The sequence below is a fragment of the Lucilia sericata genome, unplaced genomic scaffold, assembly GCF_015586225.1.
Source record: "Lucilia sericata isolate MDLA Ls3-8-SP2 unplaced genomic scaffold, ASM1558622v1 Contig000449F_arrow, whole genome shotgun sequence".
Taxonomy (NCBI): Eukaryota; Metazoa; Arthropoda; class Insecta; order Diptera; family Calliphoridae; genus Lucilia; species Lucilia sericata.
Window position 1 is genome coordinate 268,185 of NW_023994464.1, and position 16,816 is coordinate 285,000.

The following is a 16,816-nucleotide window of genomic DNA, read 5'->3' on the forward strand; positions in this document are numbered from 1 at the left end:
TAAACAACTAAAATTACGCTAAATTAGCTAAACAACTAAATATATACAAAACTTGTACAAAAATATACACTCCCTCTCATGAAGTATGTAGTTCTGATTGTATGTATGTATATGCTGTAAACAAAATGTTTGTCTTTAACAACCAAATCCTTACACATGTAGGAGTAAAATTTTACTCAAGTACGAAACAAATTTATCTTTTCAGGCAGGAAACTTTGTAATAGAGTTTTATTTGAGGGAAAGAAAAAAACAGTGATTTTAATTTAATCAAGATTTCAGAAAATTAAATTTATTTGCAATTAAATCATTGAAAAATCCGCAGACATATTTACACAAGAGCTGTGCCAGAGAGTTAATGACATTTTCATTGAATTACAAAAAACAAACGCTGTAACGAGCATAATATGAGCAGAAAGACTGCACTCTCATGATGTACTGGAAACATTAAGCGGATTTCAAATGCAAACATAATATACACGCAACCACACATACAAGCATTTAGAAAAAATGTTACAAACTGTTAGTGTTAGGGGAAAGGTATTAATTTAGTCTTTCAGTATCCTCTTTAATAAACACAACATTATTTACGCCAGTGATTTCAATAGTTTTAACCTCATATAAACTTTATTTTTAAGTTTGTACAGATCAGTTTCCACATACATTCCAAATCCTTCAACTTAAATAGAGCATGTTGCAAAAACTTTCTACAAATCGCTCATTTGCTACATGACTGGCATAGCTCAAAATTCGGGATTTTAAACAAGGTACTCAAAATAAGCGCAGCCTCTTAAAAGTCTTTTATATACCTAGTTTTATTTAATTGAAAAAAAAATTATATTATTTTCGTTATTTAAGAAGTTTTAAACATAAAATGATATTTTTCTACTTATGGCAGTCTGACGGTAAATAGAAAAATGAAGGTAGACATTTTCCCCGTGTGTAAACCTTTCGAGTACATACACTAGTTATTGGCATAAAGTGTTTACGACACTTGTGGGTTTGAAGTGAATAAAAAGTTTTTCTTTTTTTTTCGTACGTATTGTTTTAACAACTCGACATGAATATTGACAAGTTCAGTGGTGTAAGAATAACTTTCACGTACATATGTATGTGAAAGTAGTAGTGTAAAACTGTTATATAAAAAGAAAATGAAAAGAATGCATTATTACGTTGTGGAGGTGACTAAGTGGAGAAGACCTAAAGAAAATTTATTTGTATGGAAGTTTTATCCCTAAATTATACAAATTGTTTTAAAATCCATTTGTCTAATCATATACATATATGTATATGGCAGTTCGCTACGCTAAATAAAGTTTTGTGAAATGTTTTAAATATGTCTTTCCATTACTAAAGAAGTAGCCAATAAGATTGAAACATTCTCGGTCTAACAGTTAAATTTAATAAAATAAACTAATTTCTCATGGTACAAGTCTGTCGTTTATGTGATTACAAAATTTTATTAAAATCGGTGATTATGGAAAAAATCGTTTAAATTGAAAATGAAATTCCTTATTTCTAAACAAAATTTTGTAAAGAGAAAAAATATTTAAAAAATTTTATTAAAATTTAATACTTAACATTTAAATTTCCATTATTACTAGATGTTTGTAAATGTAAATTTTTACAAAAACAAAAAAAACACTTTATTGCTTAAATATATAACTGAGAAACAAACCACAGAAACCTCAGAATACCAAAATAATATCATCAATCAAATTTAATTTAATGTAAAATCAACATACACTCACACATTTTCAAATCTCACAACTATGTAGTATAAGTAGAAAAATTAGGCTGCTCCAAAATAAATAAATAAGATTTTATTACAGTGATTTGTGCAATTTTGAACATGCTTCATCGCAAGAAAACATTTGTCACAAATTTTCTGTTTCTGTATTCCAGTGTTAAGTTATCGGGAAGAAGTTGTTCTAAAAATGTCTTTCCGCTTGATCGCCAAACATTTCCTCTGGAAGTATTACCGGCCATAAAACAATAATCTGTTGTTGAAATTTACCAAACACCACCAAAATCTTGAGTAACGGTACATATTTGACCATTACCCTTCAGAAAATCCGTTTTTTAGAAACAATATTTTGAAAGAAAGCAACTTTTGAGAGGCGTAACTAAATCAAAATTATGCGATTTGTATAAAGTAAAACGGTCTTACGGCGGCCTCCGATAGGTTAGTGGTTAGTGTTCTAGTCTGGTGGGTTCGATTCCCACCTGAGGCACTGGTTAAGGAGCGCACAATAGGGCCGATAAAGGCCTAGGTGTATTTCTTCGGAGTTGAAGTATATATGAACATCCTCCTTTCAAACTAACTAACTAACTAACTAACTAACTAACTAACTAACTAACTAACTAACTAACTAACTAACTAACTAACTAACTAACTAACTAACTAACTAACTAACTAACTAACTAACTAACTAACTAACTAACTAACTAACTAACTAACTAACTAACTAACTAACACTAACTAACTAACTAACTAACTACTAACTAACTAACTAACTAACTAACTAACTAACTAACTAACTAACTAACTAACTAACTAACTAACTAACTAACTAACTAACTAACTAACTAACTAACTAACTAACTAACTAACTAACTAACTAACTACTAACTAACTAACTAACTAACTAACTAACTAACTAACTAACTAACTAACTAACTAACTAACTAACTAACTAACTAACTAACTAACTACTAACTAACTAACTAACTAACTAACTAACTAACTAACTAACTAACTAACTAACTAACTAACTAACTAACTAACTAACTAACTAACTAACTAACTAACTAACTAACTACTAACTACTAACTAACTAACTAACTACTAACTAACTAACTAACTAACTAACTAACTAACTAACTAACTAACTACTAACTAACTAACTAACTAACTAACTACTAACTAACTACTAACTAACTAACTAACTAACTAAACTACTAACTAACTAACTAACTAACTAACTAACTAACTAACTAACTAACTAACTAACTAACTAACTAACTAACTAACTAACTACTAACTACTAACTACTACCTAACTACTAACTAACTAACTAACTAACTAACTAAACTACTAACTAACTACTAACTAACTAACTAACTAACTAACTACTAACTAACTACCTAACTAACTAACTAACTAACTACTACTAACTAACTAACAACTAACTAACTAACTAACTAACTAACTACTAACTACTACTAACTAACTAACTAACTAACTAACTAACTAACTAACTAACTAACTAACTAACTAACTAACTAACTAACTAACTAACTAACTACCTAACTAACTAACTACTAACTAACTAACTAACTAACTAACTAACTAACTAACTACTAACTACTACTAACTAACTAACTACTAACTAACTAACTAACTAACTAACTAACTAACTAACTAACTAACTAACTACTAACTACTAACTAACTAACTAACTACTAACTAACTAACTAACTAACTAACTAACTAACAACTAACTAACTAACTAACTAACTAACTAACTCTAACTAACTAACTAACTAACTAACTAACTACTAACCACTAACTAACTACTAACTAACTAACTAACTAACTAACTACTAACTAACTAACTAACGAACTACTAACTACTAACTAACTAACTAACTAACTAACTAACTAACTACCTAACTAACTAACTAACTAACTAACTAACTACTAACTAACTAACTAACTAACTAACTAACTAACTAACTAACGAATAACTAAATACTAACTAACTAACTAACTAACTAACTAACTAACTAACTAACTAACTAACTAACTAACTAACTAACTAACTAACTAACTAACTAACTAACTAACTAACTACTAACTAACTACTAACTAACTAACTACTAACTACTAACTAACTACTACTAACTACGAACTAACTAACTAACTACTAACTAACTAACTACTAACACTAACTAACTAACTAACTACTAACTACCTAACTAACTAACTAACCTAACTAACTAACTACACTAACTAACTAACTAACTAACTAACTAACTAACTAACTACTAACTACTAACTACTACTAACTAACTAACTACTAACTAACTAACTAACTAACTAACTAACTAACTAACTACTAACTAACTAACTAACTACTAACTAACTAACGAACTACTAACTAACTAACTAACTAACTAACTAACTACTAACTAACTAACTAACTAACTAACTAACTAACTAACTAACTAACTAACTAACTAACTAACTAACTACCTAACTACTAACTAACTAACTAACTAACTAACTAACTACTACTAACTAACAACTAAAATAACTAACTAACTAACTAAACTAACAAAACTAAACTAACTAACAACTAATAACTAACTAACTGACTAACTAACCTAACTAAACTAACTAACTTACTTAGCTAACTGTTGAACTACTAACTAACTAACTAATTGTGCATAATTCGTGTAAATTCCTTTTTTTATAAGTCTATTACTATAAATACATCCATATGTCTGACATTCCTTCACATTCATACCCATCATGAGGTTAATAAAAGCATCTATAGCAATACCATAATTAAGTCTCAAAAACATAAACCGCTTTTGATTTGTGGTATTTTGTGAATGTGACAAAAATAATAAGGATTATTCTAAGACGATTACATGTATTTTAAAAATAAAAGTAAATATTTATTTTAAAATAATTGTAATTTAATATGTTTAAACGCATAAAGAAACATATGGACATATACATACATATGTATATCGTAAAAATTATTTGAATTTGAGGTAAATACATATGATAACTGTTTTCCTTTGAATCCCTATGAGTAGCACACACCTCTGCTAATTTTAAAAGTAAGAAAAAACAAACAATTTTATTTGAACATACTTACAAAGTTTTTTTTAAAAAGATAAATAACAATTAAGAAATCACATGCTTAACAAAAATATAAAGAATGTTGAAAGGAATTTAAAAACTATCTTCGATATTTATAAATATCTAAACAAATAAATAAACAAATTACTTACACCTAAAGAAAACAAAAATAAATTCTTGTGTTTACCCAACCAAAGAACTAATGTAAACATATTTTTATTTGGATATCAATAGTTTGTAAAACTTAAAAAATACATATATTTGAGATATGCATTAAATTTAAGGTAAATACCTTAAAGAAGGGCTTAATTTCTAATAATTCCTAAGTTGAGATCTAACTTTCCTTAATGTTTGTTGGGTATTTGCAAAAGAAAATTATATTAAATAATACCAATAAATAAAATACAAAACTTAATAAATAAATTTGAAATTGTTTTTTTGTATTGCTTATAAACACAATAACAAAAATACCAGCAACAAACATAGGTTAAATGCTAATGAAGTTGTAAAATGTTTTACATAACTTTTGAACTTGTAGTAGTAAATAGTAGTTCAGAAGGGTGTTTTGTATTTTGTGTGAAAATAACACCTTTGACAAATTTGTTAAATATTTTTGTTTATGAACAAGTGTATAAGTTAGTTTCTGTGTGTGTGTGTGTGAAGAGCAAAACTTTTCAGTATTTTCTATGGCTTTTTCCTCAAAAATGTCACAAAGTTTAAAGCTGAAAATATTTTGCATTCACACTTTATTAAGAAACCAACATGTAGAGTAACCGACCGATACAATAATAAATTGAAAGAATCACACACTTACTGTCACAGATGCATTTATAACCCAGCAGTTTCTACAAGTATTAGAAGTATCGCCTTTAGTCAATATTTTGCCAAATTTGTCATATTAGCGTCCCAAAGTAAAATAGCGATAAAATAATGGCCAAACTATTGTCATCAAATAATCTAATGTAATTCAATTCACGATCTATTGAAGAGTGAAATGGACATAGATTTAAATCATAATTATTGACTTCCCAAAGTTAAAAAAAACACAAATTAATAACTAATTCGGTACTGTCATCCCGAACGGAAGGGAAATCATTATACAAATACAAACATTTTATGATAACAGCTTGTTACAAGGATGTTAACTAGTTACAAACACAAAAACAAGATGAAAAACATATGCAATTTACATGCTTGTAAAGCCTTTAATAGGACTAAAGAGAAATTATACACAGAGACATTTACTTATTTAGATACTTACACTGCAAACACAAATGAATGTAGAAAAAACCCAACATTTACTTAAACACAGCCATACTTTACACATGCTTTTAGAAAACTTTTATTATGCATAAAAGAAGTAAACTTTTCATGTATTTTAAAAACGCACACAATTTTACTACACTGTAATAGTTTGTGGTTTTGCAGTACCAAGTTATTGCAGTAGCAGCAGCAAGTTGTGGTAATGTTGCTATGCATTTAACTACATACATTCATGGTTTAGTAAAGTATGTTTTTGATAATATTATTGTAGTTGTTGCTGTAGTTTTATTATACAGGATTTGCTTGATTGCATTTTTTGGTCATTATATTAGTATGAAAACGTGATTGGCTTTTAAGATGCTACGTAAGATTGTACACTCAAAAATTCTCTGCCCAGAAAAAAATTGAAGGTCTGAAAGCAAACATAAAGGAAATGCTTTAGTGTTAACATGGTTAAATGTCTATGTGAATCGAGTATGTTTAGGCTATATTGATGTTTAAAAAGTAGAATATTCCAAGTCGAAAAAGAGATTTTAAACTTTCAAAGATTAACTACCTTATTCATAACAATTTATCAATACCGTATATAAAAAATTTTGTATGAAAACATGTCTTATAAACCATTGATAAATTTTGAATAAGGCCCTATATTTTTATATCCTTTAGCTTCGTGAGAAGAATATATATATATATATTTTTAAAAATAACATCATTCCGTTTGTAATTTCTAAAATTAAATTTTCCGAACCTATGAAGTAAATATATTCCAAAGCCTTATAAATAGATTTCAGAGTCTATTTAGCCATGACTGTCTGTCTTTCTTTTCGTATGTGTAAGTCGAAGTGCTTTACGTGAGCAACTGCCATTTCACGGTGGTACATTTACAACCACAGGCAGAGCTTATATATGACTCATCTCCACCCTGTACGTGGTTCTGCCGGTTCATGTACAAGCACTTTGCTCAAGTACTCGAGTGTACAAACATAAATTATTCAGCTAATTTTTTTTCTGGATTGGCCCATAATTGATCATAGCTTCCGTATAAAGTCAACTTCCGCAAATCATTTAAACGTCAATAGCTCATGAATTTAATTTATTATTCTCGAATATGGTTTGTATATATACAAATTATTCTGCGATTTTTTTTTGCGGTCCTTAATTGACAATAACTGCCATGTAAAATCCACTTCTAAATCATTCTATGAAAGTTTTTCCCCATCGGCCGATAATTGGTCATAACTACCAAATAAAGCACTTTTATCAAACTCAATTTATCGTAAATCATGAGTTAATTTTATAATGATAACGGAACCACACTTTTTTTGGATTGGTCCATTATTATACCCTATACCACTTTAGTGGTGTATATATACCCAATATACCCTATTGGGTTTTTGCTAATGTTTGTAACGTACTTTTTGAATATGGGCTCACGACATATTTTTATACCCACCATCAAAAAAGATGGGGGGTATATTGATTTTGTCATTCCGTTTGTAACACATCGAAATATTGGTCATAGACCCATAAAAGTATATATATTCCGGGTCTGTCCGTCCGTCCGTCTGTCTGTTGAAATCACGATAGAGACCACACGAGAGTTGCTAGACAGTTGGAATTTTGCATAAATATTCTCCATTGTTAAAGTTTGTTTGGTATTGAAAATTGGCAATATCGGTCCACTTTTTCGGATAGCCCCCATACAAGTGGACCCCCAAAACACAGCTTTAACGGGCATAACTGCTTTAGAAGTACAAGTATAGCGATGAAATTCGACATAAATAAGTATCATATGAGCCAAAATCTTTCTACCAAATTTTTTGAGGATCGGCTCATAAATGACCCTACCTCCATATAAGGTCCCCTTCTGAAAATTACTTTATCACTCATTACTGGTCCCCAAATGCATGTATACCGATGAAATTCGGTATAAGTATGTTTCTTATGAACCAAAATCTCTACCAATTTTTTTTAGGATCGGCCGATAAATGACCCTACCCCCCATATAAGGTCCCCTTTAGAAAATGACTTTAACACTCATTACTGGCCTTAAAATTCGAGTATAGCGATGAAATTCAGTATAAGTAAGTTTCTTACGAACCAAAACCTTTTAACCAATTTTTTTTAGGATCGGCCCATAAATGACCCTACCCCCCATATAAGGTCCCCTTCTGAAAATTACTTTAACACTCATTACTGGCCCTAAAATGCAAGTATAGCGATGAAATTCGACATAAATAAGTTTCATGTGAGCCAAAATCTTTCTATCAAATTTTTTGAGGATCTTTCTACCCCCCATTATAAGGTCCTCTTCAGAAAATTACTTTAACACTCATTACTGGTCCAAAAATGCGAGTATAGCGATGAAATTCGGTATAGGTAAGTTTTTTACGAACCAAAATCGCTCTACGAATTTTTTTTAAGATCGGCCCATAAATGACCCTATTTCCGATATATGGTCCCCTTCTGAAAATGACTTTAACGCTCATTACTGGCTAAAAAATACGAATATAGCAATCAAATTTTACACAATTAAGTTCCTCGCTAGCCAAAATCTTTTTAATAACTTTTATATGGATAGGTCCATATTTGGCCTTACTCCCCCTATTGGGTCCACTTCAGGAAATAGCTTAAACTCTCATTACTGTCTTAAAAATAAGAGTAAAGCGATGAAATGCTACTCACGTAAGTTTCTTCGCTCCGAATTTCATGCGGGATGTGTCGGTAATTCACAAAAGTTTCCCTTCAGGAAAGAGTTTTGGTTAATAAAATGCGAGTGTTCCTTATTTAAAATACGAGTATAGCGCTGAAATTTTGCATAAACAAGTTCTATACATAATCTATGTACAAAATTTTATGAGTATCGGTTCATAATTGACCCTCACGGTTTAAAAATTGAAATAAAATATTTGTTTTTTAAAAATTAATATTTTGTTAGTTCAAAAGAGCTCGGTCCATAATTGACTTAAGCCATATTCCAAATATGACCCTGATGTTTATAGGGGAGCATTCCTTTTACGGCATACGGTTTGATGGGGGGTATATGAGATTCGGCACAGCCGAATATAACACTCTTACTTGTTTGTATTGGAAATATATTGCAAACTTTCATACATGTATACATACACATGAACGTATCTACATATAGTATACTAACTGTATGTGTATTAACTGTTTATGTACATATGTATATAATGTTTAATGTATCTAATAGTTTGAAGCAGGCAAACAAAACTTTTTTCTAAATAATTACTGTCTATGTCTATGATTAAAATATTTCTGTGATGAAGTCAATTAAAAAGTTTAGAGAAAATTAAGTCATGTAAAAATTACTCGTCAACAAGATATTTGTGTTATATAAATAAATAATTTTTGTAATTATATACATATTTTACTATATAGAATTTATTAGAAGACTTTATGTATTACTTTATTTTAAAATTTTTTATTGCATTATATGGTTTTATGGTAAAATAAAGTTTTGCAAAACAACAACATTTAAAGAAAGTAAAGAGCATTAATTTACTGATTATAAATAATTAATTTTTATAAAAATTATTTATTTCTTTAAAACTCATTTATTTTCCAGACTCAAGCTGGAGTATTACGAACAAGCGTGTGCCGTTGATAGCGTGACCAAAAAGTGTGCTGGTCGTCCCAGTGGCTGTCGCACGGCTATGATTGGTATCCTGGGAACAATATTACGTACAACATGTGGCTGTCATGGCAGTGATGCTCAGTATTTGTATCAGTGTGTTGGTTGGCGTAGACTATTATGGATGAATCCATGTGTTGGTAAGTACAATGTGTATAGAATTTTAAAAATAATTGAAATTTTATTATTAATATGCAACATTTTATTGAAAATTATCTAGTTGAGGCACAAAAGGATTTCCACATGAAACGTTTAGCTGAATTGGGCTTTTTAACTACAACTACTACTACTACCACAACCACTACAACAACAACTACTACAACAAGAGCACCGCCTCCACCACCACCACCGCCAGCACCTACTACAACGACGACAACAACAACACATAGAATGCCTCCACCAGCAGTGCCACCTAAAACACCACGTAAACCAGCAATATTCATGGTAAGTTTTTATTTTTTTTGCATATTTATTAAAAGCTACTGATTAGAAAATATGCAATTATTCATTTTAACCATTTCTTCATGAAAATTCTCTTTTTTCTTATGCTTACCAATCAACCAAACATCAATTACCAATTTTTTATGAAACGATACCAAAAAACACTTTGCCAAACATGTACACAAAAAAAAATTGCAACAATCATAAAAAAATCTCTCTATTTATAAAACAAACAAAAAATATTAGCCAAAAGAAAATGTTGAACCATCATCCGTGGAAGAGAACGTTATTGAACAGCCATATCGAGTGCATAACGGAAATGACGAAAACGGAAATGGCGGAAATGACGATTATCATAGTATCAACAGCAATGCTGGCAACAATGACAATACTAATACCAATGGCAACGGTAACGCTAATAATGGTAATAGCAATGGTAATGGCAACGGTAAGGGCAGACATATAAAAAATGGTGGACGCAATGGCAAACACACCTACAGTAATGGCAACAATAAAGCATCTGCTGTGGCTGAAACCGAAAATGGTTATAACGGAAATGCGGGTGTAGGTGGTGGTAACGGCATTAATAACCATGGCATGGGAGGTAGTCATGGCAATGGTAATGGCAATGGTCGTGCTGTAATTGTCGATTTTGGTGATCAAACAATTTATGTTGAACCGATGGAAACAACTGAATTTGTGGTTTTGGATACAACGACCATTCCAACCACAACAACAATAGCCACAACCACACAAGCGCCAAGTAAGTAATAGAGTTATGAACTTTCAATACAAAAATAGTGTTAATATTGTAAAAATAAACAAAAAAAATATTTTTGTAGGTATCTAATATTATTTTAATTTAAAATGCTTACATTTTAAAAGTATAACAAAAACGTAAAGCAAATTAATAGATTACAACATGTTACTTATATATCGTTACCTGAAATGCAATAGTGGGGAATTTTTGAAAGTTTGAATTTTTTCCATACAATTTTTTTGAACGTTTGTCATTTTGTTTTATAAAATGAGACCCTTAATTACTGCAAATAGGTATTATTTCCATACATTTAAGTCTTTCTAGAGTATATCTTCTTGTGTTATGAATACATATAGTATTCTCTTATTTAGACAAGGTCAAAAACATTTCCACCAAAAACATTTTCTTCTTTCTGTACCCTAGGTCTAGGTATATCTTCGGATCTGATATAACATACATATATACATCCTCCTCCCCCCGGGCATGTTTCCTTGATGATAGACCGCATCTAGGTGTATTGCAATTTCCCCCTTATGAGGTGAGAGGTGTTACCAATACCTCTAGTCTGCCGGGACTATAAACTGGTGTTTACAATTCACTGCCTGGCCTAGTCCTTGCATGAATTGAAAAGAGGTCTAACCAGAGCACCACATAATCTGGTACTATGGGTGGCCATTTGCCCACAGGACTTGTCCTGGCTGTTCAGTTGGTTTCGGTTGCTTCGGGATCCACGTAATGGCTGTGGTTGATACCTAAATCGTAGGAAGGGGGTGCTTGGTAAAAGACACAGTGAAATATAATTTTCATGATGAATTTCTGTTATCGTTCCTAGATGCTAGGAGCGGTACAAACTACAGAGCATGACTGTGGATTGATAAAATGGTGGATTTAAGCTGATACAGCAAAGATTGGGATTTTTAGTGCTTTCTGATGTTAACTCTGATTCGATAAAGCGGATGGAATAATTGATGGATTTGACGGATGGAGTGATTGGTGGCTTATGATGTGCTTAATAATGGTGTATCAAGGTGGAGGCGAAGGTGCAAGGTCGTCACTGCCCTTTCTTTAATTTATCGGCGATTTTTCGTCATGGTTGAGTGTGTTAGAGTTTACTTTAAAACATACCCAACTTATCACAGTGGGTCTTTGTGGCCACTGAAATAAGTCTTTTCTATTAAAATGATCCGTGTTTCGGACTATTAATTACGTCCCCTAGGTGCTGTTGACGAATTAACAGAGCCATCTTAGTAGTGTAGTTGGGCGACATATAAAGGTTTTCCTTTGTCGGGGTTAGATTGAGCTTGCTCATGACAACTGTTTTTCCTTAACGGGACTACTTTGACAAGAGATTAGATAGCTCGAGTACTTCAACAAAGTGAGCGTATAATGGACCGGCATCCATATACGTAATTGAAAAAGAACACCGTGAGATAGGCAGGTACTTACATAAAGCACTTCGACATTCGTGTACATCCTCCTAACTAAATGATCGTAAATGTATGAATTTCTTTTCCGGCATCGATTACGGTTAAAATGAGCCTTAAGAAACTAAGAAAGTATAAAGTATTTATAATTTTTGAAAAGCTAACTCTACAAAAAATTTGTCTTTATGTGAAAAAAAGTTATAAAATTTATGTTATTAATTTGATCTGTTTCATCCAAAACTAATTTAATTTTTACATAATTTTTAAATAATTTTATACCCACATATATTGAAGATATATGTAACTATTTGTGTTTGAACGACCTATTTAAGAAATATTGAAATTTGGAGGTTAATTTAAACTAAAATACAAAATAGGCAAATATTTTTTTCGAAATATTATTAATAAATCATGGAAAAATATTTACTCATTAAATAATTGATGCAAATACTATATCACACATTTGTAAAGCACACACGCTCATATGTACATACATACATATCTTCCCAGTAGTTTCTCTAGAGCAGCGGTTCCCACCGATTTTTACTTCGCGGACCCCTTGAAGAACTTATTTAATTTCGCGGACCCCCATACATATTTTGATATCTTATTGTTCTAAATAATTGTCCATCCGAAAATTGACCTAGTTCATTAATTCCTAGGTCTAATAAATGTAGAGATGTCATATCTATAAAATATTCCCGTACTTTGAGAATATATAATATTTCAGATAGGTTTTCAACAGTGATGCCAGGAGATTTTTTTCAGAAATCCCTACGCTTATGAGAAAAAATCCCTTTTTTCCCTACACCCACTTTTTTTCAAAGTTTATCTTAAAAAATACAAAAATAACATCAAAAACTAAAATATTAGCTCCGTTTTATGATATACATATATGTATGTATTTTTTTTTAATTTTTAGGAATGAAATTTCTAGAATTTAAATTTATATTTTTTTTCTTTCAATTTTACATCATACAAATCTTCCAACCCTGACTCTTCAGTTAAGATAAAAAAAAACAATTGAAAGATTTATGGCAGTATATCGAATCGTGATAAAAATTTATTTTATATGCCTCCAACAAAAAAATTTTCATAAAATAATTATTTTAAATAAGGTTTACTTTTGCGTTTACTTTTTGCGGTTTACTTTTATAAATTTTCAGAACATTAAATTCATTTTTTCAATCCTGAGTTACTGCATTAAGCCCCCGACTACTCTATCTATAAGGAGTCAGAATATATCGCCCTACAGGATTGGCATAATCCAAAAAGTCGTTTCAAGAAAAATGGATATGAATATTTAATGACATTTAACTATTTTTTTAATAACTTTTAAACAAATCAAGGGGTTTTAAAAGTCCAGATTCAGATAGTTGAGGTTAATATGTTTCTCATCTAAATTGAAATTAAATTTTTAGTTGTCTAATATTCACAAAAACGTGGGTTTTAGTTTTTACGTTTACAAAAAATCGATTTCACATCGAAAATAATAGACATATTTGAAATTTCATAAATCTATATGAAAGATTTCAGTATGTCGCATGTTTTGAAGACCTTAGTTCAAGAAAGCCGAATTTTGGATTATACCAGTCTTGTAGCGATATGTAGGTACATATATTGTAGAAATTACAAGCGGAATTTTTACTAACGATACACTTAAAACTGATTTCATTTTTAATTTAAAAGTTTAATACATGAAAGAGTATATTTTTAGTTGTTAAAAACTATGAAATTGAAAAATCCCTACAATTTGACAATAGTAAGAAATCTTTCCCTTTTTCCCTACACGTGAAATTTTTGAAAAAAACCCCTACAAAAAGGGAAAAATCCCTACACTTGGCATCACTGGTTTTCAATTGCATGTTTTGAAGATAGAATGACTTCTTTGTTGATATGTTAACATGATGTATAATTTTATGATCGTGAGATCTTTCATGTTCATTTTTCTTCAAGGTAGCGAAAAGGTTTCTTTATCAAATATTGTCACATGTGCTTAAGGAGTCACGTTTCAAAAATTTGTTGCGATTGCAAAGGGTGAACTGAGTAAGTGAGCTAAGTTTTCGGGAAAATAATATAAGAAAGTTGGACTTCTTCTATGTTATAATATATGATTTGAACTCTTTGTTAAAGTACTGTGAATTTGGAACTTAAATTTGAATTTTAAAATACCAACGAATTATTTTACTTCATGGTTTTTGGCTACATATTTACGAGAAACGCTGTGGATTTTCTGATGTTAATTTAATAATATGTATTGGTCAACAAAATCAAGTTAAAATCTGTGTATCACGTCGGATTGGAATATTTATAAAGAGATACATAAAGAGTCTCCTCTGTTTTGGAAATATATAACTTTGGTCTTTCAAACAAGAACACTTTTGCTTACAATTTGATAAACTTAAATCTGTAATAAGATTGTCTTTGAATTGAACTTCATACTCCGGTACCAGTATCCCTAATTTAATTGTAAGGCAGAGTATTATTTGTCTGAAATAAAAACCATTATTTCAGTACATATACAGGAAATAAAAATTACAAATCACTCAATACTTTATTTTATAAAAGTTATACAATAAATTTGTAGGGCCTAGCTTCTTCCTGATAAACAACCGAAAAAATAAAATTCAAAAAGTCACCAAAAAATTTGGGATTATTGCACAAAAATTGGAGATATTTGTACATACATATAAAAGCAGAATATTGTTTATTCATGGTTTTTTTTTCGTTCGTCTTCGCGGACCCCCTAGGATTTTACTACGGACCACTAGGGGTCCGCGGACCCCCATTTGGGAACCGTTGCTCTAGAGAACAATTTCCATATAATAATAAAATTTTAAAAGGTACAACTGGAGGAATCTTTTTCCAAGTCAATTGAGTAATTAAAACAAAACTAATGAAATTCAGCGCAGATTCATTTAACTAGTTGCACTTGCTAAGAAACGCAAATGTTAAAACATTTAATTAAACAGGTAATTTAGATCCGGCTATCCGTTTTGTTATTATAAGAAATATACATAGTGATGACTTATAGATATAACAAATTTTAAACTTTGAGAGCTTAAAACTCAAAACTCACTATTTCGTCTTAGAATGGAGGTGACATACATATGTATTTATGTATAAAATATTTATGTGACAAGCATCCCGAACTGCAGGATATGTACATATACATACAATGTACAACTTATATAAACACAACACATGTATATATTACCAATACATACATATGTATGTACACATATCAACCACATAAAGGTACAATTTACAATTATCACAACAACATTAAAAATACACAAATCATTTGGAAGCAGATAAATTTACCAAAAAAAAAAAATAAATAAAAATAACAACAAAATAAATTACAGCAATAATTATGAATGTTAAGAGATGAGTAGCAAAAATTATTTTTTCACATATACAAAATAACATACATATATCTACAGGAAATATCTGAATTATATCGAATGAGAGAGCGAGAGAAAAATTTAAAATTATTTGCATTTTTAATGATGTTTGCAAATGTTGAACAGCAATGGTTTTTTTCTTGCTGTTTTTATAATTGGTTTGAATTTGTACAACAGTGTGAGTTGGTCTAGAAATACGCATTAAGCCTGCCTGCTGATATAGAAAATATGGTCTCTGGAATATCAAAAAAATAGCTCCGCAGTTCGCTTGATTACCTCTCTTTTAAAAATTATTTTTAAAATTTTTTATAAGTTTTAGATACAAAAAAATTATACCCATTCTATTTTTTAAGTAATGGTCTAATGTATACATATAAGAATACATATAAGTATATTATACATGTGTAATGTGAAAATGTCCATGCTCCACATATGGGAGTTATTAACATAAACAATTTCAGAAATTTACAAATAACAGCAAAACAAAATAAAAATTTTATGGAATACATATTCAGTCACTTCAATTTATGGAAAAAAATTTTTAGAGAACATCATCATTAGGATGAAAAACCCAATACAATGTACATCATACATACACATGCATGTATATGTATACGTGAAAAATACAACAATAATTGGTAATTTGTATGACCATATATTAAATGTTGAAAATTATATGATGGTCGTCTATCATTCAGTTGTTTTATTTGTCGTCCATCTGTCTGTCAATAACACCTATGTATGTATATACATTTACCCACAAATTTATTCAGTTAGTTTATAAAATTATGTACGAAAAAAAAAAATGCAGCTAAAAATTTAGCTGTTTGACTAAATAATATTATATTTTAATGTGATTTATTTTGCTGTTTATTGCTGAAGATAAAAATTTATTTCATTTTATAATTTCATAAGCATTTAATGGTTTGAACATATTCATTAGTAGAAGTTATAAATTTTGCTATGAAATTAAAATAATTATTAAAATGAAAC

The 16,816-nt window shown here is 29.8% G+C and overlaps 1 protein-coding gene across 2 annotated transcripts in view; it reads left to right on the forward strand.

Moving 5' to 3' along the window:
- The window catches only part of LOC119604992, a 188,026-nt gene that overhangs the window by 158,971 nt on the left and 12,239 nt on the right, over positions 1 to 16,816 (forward strand). For both annotated transcript variants that reach the window (XM_037957932.1, XM_037957929.1), the window contains 3 exons: positions 9,726 to 9,931; positions 10,012 to 10,235; positions 10,479 to 10,995. In XM_037957932.1, the coding sequence (XP_037813860.1) occupies positions 9,726 to 9,931; positions 10,012 to 10,235; positions 10,479 to 10,995 (947 nt within the window). The remainder of the gene's footprint in view (positions 1 to 9,725; positions 9,932 to 10,011; positions 10,236 to 10,478; positions 10,996 to 16,816) is intronic.